Source organism: Camelus ferus, chromosome 13 (genome assembly GCF_009834535.1).
Source record: "Camelus ferus isolate YT-003-E chromosome 13, BCGSAC_Cfer_1.0, whole genome shotgun sequence".
NCBI lineage: Eukaryota > Metazoa > Chordata > Mammalia > Artiodactyla > Camelidae > Camelus > Camelus ferus.
The window spans coordinates 50122573-50135341 of record NC_045708.1 but is presented as its reverse complement, the minus strand read 5'-3'; the positions used below and the strand labels follow the sequence as shown (position 1 = coordinate 50135341).

General features: G+C 42.0%; 1 protein-coding gene across 3 annotated transcripts in view; it reads right to left on the bottom strand.

Annotated features, from left to right (window-relative positions):
- The window catches only part of IL12RB2 (interleukin 12 receptor subunit beta 2), a 68310-nt gene that overhangs the window by 19713 nt on the left and 35828 nt on the right, over nucleotides 1-12769 (bottom strand). For all 3 annotated transcript variants that reach the window (XM_032494540.1, XM_032494541.1, XM_032494542.1), the window contains 2 exons: nucleotides 8426-8645; nucleotides 576-776 (listed from right to left, as the gene is read on the bottom strand). In XM_032494540.1, the coding sequence (XP_032350431.1) occupies nucleotides 576-776; nucleotides 8426-8645 (421 nt within the window). The remainder of the gene's footprint in view (nucleotides 1-575; nucleotides 777-8425; nucleotides 8646-12769) is intronic.

Below are 12769 nucleotides of genomic sequence, written 5' to 3'. Positions count from 1 at the left end.
AGATACTGATTAAAGTTCTGTCCAATCATTTAAATGCATTTTCAGATGCTTTCTATTGTAAGCACTTGATTTTAACCACTGACAGATTCAGAGTTTGAGGACTAGAGAACCAATTATTGCATAGATAATTGTGGATTTATTACCACACAAATAATAACTAGCAGAATTGGGAATGAAACATTTCCTGGTTTCCTCATCTGTACAACGGGTATAATAACTCTGGCTACACATGATTGTACTCAGAATTAAATGAATTCCCAGATGGAAGGGTCCATTGCACTGACTGGCTACTACTTAGCCCTCAGCCTTGCTTGTTTGGTTCAATTACGCATTCATCTTGCATAGTACATGCGCGGTACTAGGCATGCGGGCTTTGCATGAACACCAGGGTTTGCAGTCAATCAGTGGGTCTTCCATGGCTGCAGTGGTGCATCCTGATGGACTCTAGGTCACCACTGTCCCTCTTCTCCTGCAACCGCCTGTAGCTCAAGGCATGGCTCTGGGTTCCTGCCTGCAACTTCCTTGCAAAATGTGAACTTAGCAACTCTCTAGAAGGAAGGTGAATAATTAAGTACCTGAAATCACAGCGGACAGGTTGTAGGGGGCTCTCCGCAGCCAGCTCACAGGGGGCTGTGCGCCGCCCCCTGTGTGGAGCTCCCTCCACTCCACCACGTACTCCCCCACGGCACAGGCGGCTTTCCCTGGAGGCGCCCACGTCACCACGAGGCTGTCCACACCCCCCGAGTCTGCAGAGACCTGGCGCGGAGCCAGCGACCCTTGGTGGGGAAGAGAGGGAGGGGCAAAGACAAAAGCACAGAGGATAAACACATACAAAACAACTCATCCCAGCAAAGCTGCAGCAAGAACCAATTTCTTTTTAAGGACTTCGGGTTCACAGATCTGATCATCCTACTTCTCCGAGACCCGGCATCAGGGCCAGGACCCTGTGTAGTGTTACGTGTGGGATTATTTTCCCCTTCACCTTCCACTTCACTTTCCATTCCTGTGTCCCCAAAGGCACCAGCTCTAGTGAATATAATACGCATCCTTCTAATCTACCTCCCATATGTTTATTTAGACATATATGTGTCCTTGAAAATTATGCTGCTTTGTGCTTATGTGTTGTATTTTCATAAAACGTGTTGGGGTAAATGTAATGCTCTGACTTTTTTTTTTTTTTTACTCAACATTAAGTTTCTGGGATATATCCATCCTGCCGCCATATGTAAATCTAGCTTATTCCTTCTGTCGGCTGCCTCAACCCTTTCTCTGTCCAGTCGCCAAGTGACGAGCAGTAGGTTCCTTCCAACTTTTTGCTAACACAAACAAGGATGCAATGAACATTATCTTGCACGTCCTTGTGCAAGAGTATCGCCCTCTCTCTCTATATACAAATATGCAAAGAACTGCTCAATTATGGAGTAAATTCACATATTTCACTAAATATGGCCAGACTGATCCCTAAAATAGCCAATCAGTTGACACTCCAACAAGAAAAGCATGAGGGTTCTCATTTCCCCATCAACACTTGGCATTTCCTGACTTTCTGATTTTGCCAGTCTGGTACGTGTAAGGTGGTATTGGTATTTAATTGTGGTTCTATTTTCGTTTTCTGGTTTCTTATGAGGCTGAGCCTCTCTTCACATGTTACTAGCTGTCTGACTTTCCCCTTCTTATACTTCGCTCATTTTTTTCTGTTGTGTTTCCTGTCCTCTTCCTGATTTGCAGAAATAGCTTTTATATGCTAGATATTAATTGTCAGTTTTCAACACTAAAAATATCTTACTTCAGTCTTTCAACTCTCTGATTTATTTGTTACTCTCCGATGTATTTGTTGCACATAGTTACTTCGATGTAGGTAAATTCACCCATGGTTTGTGTATTTTGAGTTTTATTTATGAAATTCTTCCATTCTGGGGTCACAGAGATACACAACCACATTTTCTCCTGTTGACTTTTGGTTTTACCTTTCACATTTAGGTTTTTAATCCAAATCTAGCTAAAGGGTTTTTTTCTTTTTAAATGGGAACAAACTTATTATTTTTTCCATGTGGCAAGTCAGTTTTTCCAAATGTGTTACCATCCCTGTCACACACCAAGTTCCACACATTCACGGGTCCATGTCCGGTCCTCTTCACCAGCACACGCTGTTCACATCACTGGCTCTGTGACACCTGTTTGGTTGGTAACATCCTTTCTTATTTTGCTCTTCTTTTTCAAAGTGATCTTGGGTATTCATGAAATTTTATTCTTCAATAGAGCTTTTAGAATCAGAGTATCAGAGTCTTCAAAAATTTCAGTGTTATTTGTATTGGAATTATATCAAATTTATAGCTTAATTCAGGGAAAACTGATACTGTTACAATGTTAAATCACCCCATTAGTAAATATGCTGTTTCATTAAAATTATTTGGGCCTCCTTTTATATATTTTAACGGAATTTTAAAAAATTCCTCCTTAAAGTTTTCATGCATTCTGTTAGGTTAATTCCTCGCCACTTTATACTTTTAGTTTGCTATTTAAATGGCATTTTATTTTGTACTGCTTTTTCTACTATTAATTTTTGTGTGTTATTCTTATTCTGGTATACCTCTCTAATTAGTTCTAATAATTTGTCTATTGCCCTTGTTAAATTTTCCATGCAATAATCTTTTTAGCTGCACACTTAAAATATATCCTCCTTTCAATCTTTAAATTAAATCTCTTATTTCTTTTTATCTTGTTGCTAATTTTAAGGAGAATTTTCCTGTGTAACTTTATTAAGGTGATGCTTGCTGCATATTTTGGGTAGAAAGTCTTAAAAAAGCAAAAAAGTTCTTTTATTCATAGTTTTCAAACAGCTTTTATTTTTTATAAAATACTACTTGTTTACTAAAAACTTTGTTTTACTAAATACTCTTCTACATCTGTTAAGAACATATTCCTTTTCCTCTCTTTCGGTATTAATGTAATAAATTACATTTTTCTGATCCTGATCAATTTTTGTATTCTTGGGATCAAACTGCTTGATTATTTGGCACTCCTTTTCTTCTTTCTTTCTAAAATAGACTTTATTTTTTTAAGCAGTTTTAAGTTCACAGCAAAATTGAGTGGGAGGTACAGAGATCATCCATATGCCCCTGACCCCAGACACACATTGCTTCCCCACTATCGACATCCTGTACCAGAGCAGTACATTCTAAAAAATATTTTTAAGTGGTTTTTTTTCCCTTTCATTTACTTTTTTCTCTTAGTGGGAATTTTTTTTTTTTTTTAGGTGACTGTCATTACTTCTGTTTCTATTCTTTCAGTGTTTTAAGTTTTCTCATTTTTAAAATTCTCTTCCTCTTTTGATGCTTTTTAGAAGAGTTTCTCACCCAGTCTTCCACTCTCTTCTTCAATCTTCAGATAAGTCCCTTCTGCTATCCAACCCACTGGCTGAGCTCTTTATTTCAACAACTGAACTTTCCACACTGAATCTCTATTTGGGGCTTTTCCACAACCACCTATGTCTGGTTCATGTTTCCAGCTTCCTCCCTTATCCTTCTGAGGATACTTACTATGCTTCTAAACTCCTGCTCTTTCTGTTGTGTTGATTACACTTCCTCCAGTACAGGTGGTCCCATTTGATGTCCTTCTTTCCCGGAACTTGTGCCCCTCAGATTTCTCCAAATTTTCTCTTCTGGGATCACACTTCATTTTCTTGGATTGATCGGCAGCCTTGGTCTTTATTTTTGTGTGTGTGTGGTGGTGGCGGCAGGGGGGAGGGAAAGCTTAGCTGTAATTCATACTCCTCCAGGTCAGTGTGGGTGAGGAGGAGGAGCTTTTCAGGATGGAAGGCAAGACAGCCCGCGATGATGCAGCCTGAGCTCTGCCTGTGGCCCGTCGTGTACCTGGCAGCTCCAGAACCTTCCCATCCCTCTGTGCCGGGGCTGCTTTTCATGGGGGAGTGGGCCTTTTATTCTCTTCTGTAATTGCAGGGCATTGGGGTAGATGGCGGGAGAAAATCTCAGGCACTCTCTGTTAGGTTCCAGGGCTTCTGTGAAGCTACTCTGCCCTGCCCTCCAGACTTCCCTGTCCCACAGTAAAAATGCCCGGGCGATGGACATCTCAGGGAACACAGGCAAGAAAAAGGAGTGGGATCAGCAAGTGCTACCTCAGCCTTCCCCTCATCACTATTCCCCATTCACAGGCACTCAGCCATCCCGTCCTACCTCTCCTGTGGCACTGTCGGGGCGGGCTTGGTGGTGAGAGCCCAGAACCTGTCTTGCCAGGAACTGGGATTCCCCAGCTGTGGTTCTTTACCTTCATTTGCCTTAGTATCTTATTTTCTGGCTATGCCACAAGATTGTTTTTGCTTTGTTTGTTTGTTTTGAGACAGTAAAGGATTCATTCAGTTAATATGTACTGAGCACCAAGAGTTTGCAAGACCCTTTGCCAGGTGAGGGGCTCACGCAGCCAAGGAACCTTTCTAATCAGTGCTCTCTCTGGAATTAACGAAGCAAACCAGCCTGGCATTGCCCAGCCTCTGAGTTACCACACTTGCCAGGAACCAGCCTAGATTTCCTCCCCATGATGTCTGCCAAGGCATGCTCTCTCCTTTAGAACTCTGCTAGCAACTCTCCTCTCTGACACCTCTCAGAATTATTCCTTTAGCCTCCATCATTCAACTCCCCATCTTCATTTTCATAGAGTTATGCAGTTCATAAGGCATTTGGAAAAAGTGCCCACCTAAGAGACAGGTGGCCTGGTTTTTCAGTCCAGCTCTGCCACTAATTGGATGTGTGATCTTGGCTAAGTTACTTCACCACCTGGCGCCTCAGTCTCTGACATCTGTGTGGGCCTCTGTCTACGGCTACACTGGCTTCTGACTCTGGCCGTAGTTTCAAGAATTCTTGAGCACAGGGACTGGTCTGAAATATTAAATATGCTTTACTTGTTGACTGGTGGGTTTAGAACACCTTCAACTTTCATCATAAACTAACAAAATCATTCCTGTGCTTCTTAATATGCAGCACTATGGCATATGCCTTTTATAACAAAATTGTCCCTGCTTTCTCAAAATCAACATAATTCCACCTGTTGGGGTATTATTTTTCCCTTTCTGGAAGGAAAGTTATTTACATGAGTAGTGTGAACATATATTGAAAGAGAGAGAGACAAATAACATGGTGTTATTTCCACAGAAGATGCAGAACTGGTGTGAGACAAGGGGGCTCCGGGATGGTACCATGTGACTGATTTGCCAATCTGTCCCCCAGGTCACCCTGGGATGCACAACGACTCCTACTGGATAGTTTAGGTATGGCCTCAGGAGAGGCAATAGGCTCTTGAGGTCCCAAGTTTTCCAGGACCCTCTCGGCGACAGCTCAGTTCTAGAGAACTGTTTCAATGTCCTGCTTTACCAACCCTCCACGTTCCTCCTCACTGAGCCTCACCCTCATTTAACACCTCTCCGTTCTGAGAGGAGGAAGTGTTCCTCTTACATCTTTTTGCTACTGGACCCCATCATCTTCCAGCTCCTCAGGGACTCCATTCCGTTGATGTTCACCCTCTTTCCCCTTTTATCTTCAACTCTTTCTTACCCCAGTTCTTTCCAATGTATACGCCTGCTCAGATCTCACATAAAAACAAACCTGCACACCTGCACACCTGCACACCTGCACTCCTTCACCTGGCTGACACCAACTTGTCTCTCTACTCTGTTCACATGTTGCCTCCTCTCCAAGCCCATGGGGAGTCTGCTCCGGGAGTGTCCTGTGCATACCTTTAATCTCACACTTACACTGCACTGCAGTTTACCTGTCTGTGTCTGCCTCCTCACTGGACAAAATGTAACTGTGGGACCCTAACTGTGTTTTTTACCTATTGCTGGACTCCAGTGATCCTATATAGTAATCTCAATAAATTATTGTGGAACGAATAGAGGCCAACACTAAAATAATGAATGTGGCCTTTTGAGAAGTTGTTTCCAACTCTAAATAAAGGAACTGAAATGAGCCCAGAAAGTTCAAAGTATTGAACAAAGTAAGGTATTTTGACATACTATATTTTAACAAGAGCAGGATACTAAACAGCAGTAAGATTTCAATTCCCCCCACCCCAACGGAATTTCCTTTAAAAGTTACATATGTTTTACTTAACCATTGAAGAAAAAATTTTAAATACAAAAATCACTTGTAATACCATAATGCAGATATGACCTCTGTTAGTACCTCCCTGCACATTCTCCTGTTTGTTTTACTATGCTAAGACGCGCATTTGTGTAAATATGTATCTTAAATGACACTGTCCCATGTATACTTTTGAAGCCTACTTTTTCACTTTATTATGTGTATCTTTCCAATGTCAATAAAAACAGATCTACAACATTACTCTAATGCTGGGAAGGGATTCAGGTGAGTGAGGGTCACAATATATTTAACCAATCCATCCTCAATTATCCCATATTTAGGCTGTTTGTGGTGTTTCATTACTTCAGAAACATTTCAACAAACCTCTTTGTGCCCACATGTTTAAGCACGTGCCTTATTTGCTGAGGATACATTTCCAGTAGAAAAATTTCTTGGTCAAAAGATATGTTCGTATTTAAAGATTGACAGTGTTACAAATTGCCAAGTTTCTCTTCAGAAAGTTGTACCAATTTAAACACCCACCAGCAGTCTACAAGAGTGTCTTTCCCCCACCCTCTCACCAGTATGAGTTACGCTAATTCTACTTACACTTTCTTGGTCTGATTTGATTTCTCATTCTTTTTTTCAAAATTTGTATCTCATTGATTGCTAGCTGAGCATGTTTTCATACTTTTATTGCTCCTTTCATATTTACTTTTTCAGCTGCCTGTTCATATCCCACAATCTCTTATTTATTTGAATAAGTTAGATACAGATAATCAATCCTCTTTTTGTCAAAATGTACATATACCTTTCCTAAATTGCTATTTGCATTTTAAAGCCATTTATGGTGTTTTAAAAATTTTTGCTTTACTATGCATAAAGTTTAAGCTTCTATTCCCCATAGTTACTCCATCTTTCCCTGCAGGTTTCTGCCTTAGATGCTTTCTCCACATGAGGCAGAGATCAACAGTTACCAACCAGACACCCTCTCCCCATCTTCTTTAGCAAGGGAACAATGTACTTCTGAGCCTCCTTTGCAGCTGGGTGTGACCAGGTGACCAGTTAGAGTCAATGACTGCAAGTGTTGTCATGTGACCAGGGGTGAAGCCCCTCTCTCATGAGTGAGGGGTGAGGCTTCTCCTTTCTTCTCTTCTGCTGCCTAGAAGGAAACAGCTAGAGCCCCAGAGCCATCCTGGACCATTTCCATCTTGTGGATGGAAGCCAACTTGGCCGTGGGTACAGAAGGAGGAGCCTGGAGTCCTTATGCTGTTATGAAGCTGTCACACCAGCCCTGGGCTCTCTACCTCCAAACGTCTTTCATATAAGAGAATAAATAAGTCACCGTAGTCAGGCCTCTAGTAAAAGCAACCCTTCCTCCTAAGAGCAATTCCTAACTCATATACCGGCCCAAGGATATATCAATATTTACTTGTATTTTTATCTACTATATTAAATCTACCTCTACAGACATATGACTGAAAAGATATATAACCAAGATTTAACAGTATTGATAAGATAACTATTTTTGGTAGAAACTTCTTCAAATGATAATTGCTAGACCCACATGTAGATAAAACTATTTACACTGAATTTTAAGGAGGAATCTAATCATGGAGTTTTATTCTATCAGGCATTTTTGGAAAAAATTAGGCCAATGATCTAGACGTGAAATACTTGTATAATATAGATGTTGAGAAATAAGTTTAATATCTATTTTCTTGACTAATTATGGGGCTTTCACTGTGACAAGTTAGTTTTCAGAGGATGCAACTATAAAATGTGTATAGCTAGCTGGGAGGTTTTCAGTGTAGATAATTAGATACATATCTAAATTTGTGTAATAAAGAGCTGTAGTATAGCAAAATTTTACTATCATTCCATTACAGCCAGAATTTCATTTTAATAGTATTGGTTTTAAAATATGTTTCAACTGTAGGTACATTTTTTCTAGAACTTGACAACACATACTATTCCTGCCTCTGGAAAAATTAGCCAGATATTAGTGTTCAGTTTAATGTAACTAACATTTCCTTAACTGATATTTACAAAGCATGTGCTATATATTAGTCTCTGTATTTAGTCTACAATGACCTGCAATTCAGGTAAGATAATCCCCTCTAGAGAGGGGGAACCTGAAGCTCTGAGAGGTTAACTTGTCCAAGGCCACTCACTGGCCAAGTGGAAATTTCACACAGCCTCTGGAGGCTGTTGACTCCAAAGTTTAAACTCCTGTGCTATTCATGCCAGGCCCTGGGCTGGGCCTATGGGAGATAAGAGATGAATAAGACACAGTTTCCCACAGGCAACATGAAAGAAAATTTGGTACTTACCTGCCCCACATAGGTCCGTTATGTTAATACGACTGGGCAGGGAACTGCCTTTTGAGTTGGCTGCAGACACAGCCACAGTCCAGTTCCCAGTTCTGGGAATGACCCAAGTCCAGGACGTGTGTCTTGTGATGTTCTGTAGTGTGACTTTTCCCTCTGCCACCTCCTGCAAGGTCACTTGATAGTGGAGGATTTTTCCTCTTGCCGCTGAAAGACTCAGATTCTGCAACAAAACACATCCACTTACTATGTAGTCTCAGACAAGGTCACTGGATGCTCTGTGCCAGGGTCTCAGGACCCACTGCAGCAGGTGGCTACATCTGAGTGACCTTTTTATTTACATCTTCTCATCTCCTCCTCTGCACACTTTTATGCCTCCACCCATCCCTGCCATTTAGAAAAAAGTATCAGTTAGCATTTTTTTTTAAAGCTAATTCTTAAAAATACACTGATTTCCCTTTCTTGCTTCAAACTGAAACTTCCTAATAGTAGAAAATTCAATTACATCCAATGGAACAAGTGAGAGATCTGAACAAGATCTGGGTTTGAGTTCCAGCTCTACCAACCACCAGCTGTGTGACTCCGGGCAAGGCACTCAGCACCTCTGATTCTTCATTTCTAAATTTGTATGTGTTTTTATATGGAAAGTACAATGCTGCTCCTGAAATCAAAAACAAGATTTTCAAGAGTTAAACTAGTAAAACTCCACACTGTGTGAACTGGATTCACCATCTGTGCTAGGAAACTAAGATGCTGTTTATACATGTGTGACTAACGAGTTTTGCAACTGCAAGAATTCCAGTTGAGATCGTCTGGCAACAATCTCCACAAGTAAGCAGAAAACAAATTATTTGTATTGTAACCCTGTCTGGACAAGGACCACAGGAAACAGAAGCACTGGAAGTGGGGTGCTGCCAAGGCCTGTGCTGGCAGTGCCCGTCCATGCCCAGAGCAAGGAGAGGGAGGCGTCGCACACCAGACTTAAGGATCAGTTTTCTTGGCAAGGCTTTTCCTTCCATGGGGTGCGGGGTAACCTCAAGCTGCTGAAAGACGCACCTTAGGATTGACCAGTGCCCCTTTCTCTGGTTCCCTGCTCCCTAAGCCATCTTCTAATAATTCGGTTTCCTACATCATGTATCTGTCAGGAGAGGCTGGGCTAACATGAACATCTGGCTCACATAAAATTTGTATCTTTCACTTTATGTGAAAAAGTCGGCCTTCTGATTATAATTTGGCTCCTGAAATAATCAGCATGGTGGGAGAGGATGTTCCTTTCTGCTGACTCGAGCCTTCTGGTTGGCCCAACAGCTGCATTTCTCACTAGAAATTAATGCACGAATATCCAGCTTTTTACACTTCAGTCTCAGGAGCTTGGTTAATGCAAGTCCTGTCCTAGGTGCCCTTCTGGATCCACAAGGCCCGAGACTGGATCATAAACCATGGTCCATGCACTAGGTAAGTGCCATGTCACTGGGGGCACTTCTGGGTGCACGTGCAGCTTTTCCCTAGAAGACACCTCGTGTCCTGGCAAGAACCAAGAGAGTTAGCATTGCAAATATCCATCACAGCTGATCTCACAGGCCTCTTGTGTGGATTAAAATAGGTGAGTGCTTTTGACATTATGATGTTCTCAAAAGCTATTAATAAACATGCCCTTTGTCATAGGAGAAAAAACAGGATAAATTATAGCGAGAGCTGGCTAGGGAAGACCATTCCCTTAGCTCTCTCTCACTCTGTCCTTCCCTACCCGTCTCCTTTGCAGCTCCAGAGGGAGGACTCTCACCACACCCCATGCACTCCCACCCTAAGGCACTCCCCAAGCTCACAAAGCTCCCCATACTTGCCAGGCTCCCAAAGGGCAACTAAAAGGATACAGAGTCCTAAGTGGAAAAAACACCCTGCAAATCAGCCTGTATTACCTCCCTCTCATTGTCCTTTACAGACACCTCAGCAATCTCACCTGCTCCCATGGTAAAGTACTGAAAGGAAGGGGAAAATGTCAAGTCCTCTTAGATCCAACAGACCTGCCTAGTGACTGCTTGGGAAATCTAGCTGATCCCAGTGATCGAGAAAACAGAGGTGTGTGTCGGAAAGATGAGTGAAAGTTCCCAGAGGGCAGCGAAGGGCCTGGACCCAGATTCTGCATTTTCTTTCCATATCTCATATTTTTGAGTTGCAAATATCAGTGAGAAAGTAAGGGTGGGGCCAAGGTAGTTAGACAAATATGGTATCCCTTGAGTTATGCTTGTATACAATGTCAAGCTCAAATTTGGGAATAAAGGTCAACATCTCTCAGGTAATTGGTCTGATTAACCAAATTGGAAAATGGGCCTAATTTATCCAACAAGGTCCACAGAAAAAAAGATTCAGTGAGTCCAGTGAGCCAATTGAAAACAAGTATTTAGCTAGCAGGGCACTCGGTCTCCTGAAGCAACTGAAAACAGTGTGGTTAGGTTGGTTAAAAAATCAGTAACATCAAGTTTGCAAATAATATATACAATCCATCACCCCTGGATTGCACCTGGCCCTGATAGAATGGAATATCATCACAGAACAACAGAACTGGAAAGGATTCTACAGACCAACAATTACTTCAATGTTTCATTTTATCACTTCAATAAGGGAAAGTAAGCACCAGGGACATAGGGCAACTTGCTTAAGGCCACTTAAGGGATAGACGGAGATGCTGAGAGTAGAATCCAGGGCTCCTCACTTTTGGACTCAAGACCCCTCCATTCTGACTCGCTGCTCCTTCTATTGGCAAGCCTGAGACAATGAACTGGTGAGTACGGGCGCCACGTTGCATAGTAGGATCTCCTGGTCACCCTTCTGGCCCAGAGTTGCAAAGCAGCCTCTATAATTGTGAGGCTGTGGTACATTCTGATGTGGAACATCAACAGTGGGCACGAGCTCAGCAATCTGGGGAGGGTGGAGATCCAGAATTCTTTTTTTCAAGAGGCAACAAGCCGTGAGTCACAAGGAGACAAGCTGTGAACCCAGCAGAACCACGGCCTGAGGAGCCAGCTGGGTCTTCTCAGATAAACTTATTTTTACTCTAGTATTTGTAAGGGTGAGTGAGAAGGGGGAATCTTTCATTTTGTCTATTGTAAATCTATCGTCACATTTATTCCTTATAACTCCCCATTCTGATGAGGGTGCTGAAGCTTCAAGAGGTTAAGAAACCAACTAAGAAGGACCCACAGAAAAGTAATGTGAGATTTTAGTGCGCCCCCTAGTGGATGTGAGAGAGGAGGCGATATCCAGAGTCTGGGGCCCTGGGAGAATCTCAAAGACAGGATCTTTCTTGCCCCTTTTGGGGCAGTGCTGAGAGCGAGTTTCAAGCCAGTGGTCCTACCATCATTGTCACCCTCTCCTACTGGTAAGAATACACCAAAAGAGAAAAGCTGTCCTACTGCCTCTCTCCCTTAGGTTTTCTTTCTACTTTGTCCTGTGGAAAATGATCTAAACTTAGTGACCGTAGCCTTTCTGACTTAGGTTTGTCCGAGAAGCAGAGTGAACAGCTCCCTTATAAACCTATTATAAGAACATTATAAGAATTCTGCTGCCTGAAAAGGCTTTCAAGCATCAAAAATAACATGGTGAATGTAATCCAAGATAGGACAAAATCTGACACATTTCAAAATAATTTCTATCTTGTTTTGCAGCTAGAAAACAGCAAAATAATGGAAACTTTTAGAGAAAAACTTTAACTCTCCTTCCATCTCTGATTTCTACCTTCTGTTAATTCTCTGCTACTTACTTATCTTCGTCACTGACCACTCTCTGCTATCCAACCCAAATTCCCTGTCCTGCAGCTGGTATAGTATGTGCGACCAGTAAGCAAGGGACAGCAACCTGTTCTGTCAAAAAATATCTCCAGAAATGCTGTGCCAGGCTGTGATGGGACAAGGGTTGGGAATGGGATGAAGAGAAGAGCTGAATATTGCAACAAAACTAATGAAATCTTCCCATCTGCTGCTGCTGTATTTAAATATTGATTCTGAGGTTGGATACCTCCTATAATTAAATAAGGGCCTTAGGCTCCTGGCAGCCAATCTTCCCTGGGGATTTACAATAGACTTCTGTTCCACATCAATATAAACCAGGATACAAATAATACTTCCTACTTTTACTGAATCTCTTTGACATGAGGAGGCCAAGAATTCATCCCTTTGGAGCAGCATGATACAGGCTGGAATATTCCTCATTCAACAAAGACAAATAAAGGGACAGAGAGACCAGGTGAATGTCCTGCATAAGTTGCTTCTGGTCACAACAGTCCTTCCGAGGTTGTAAACTGGTGTACAGGGCTGGCTATTTGCTCCTTCTTCTCACCTTCCATGGTTG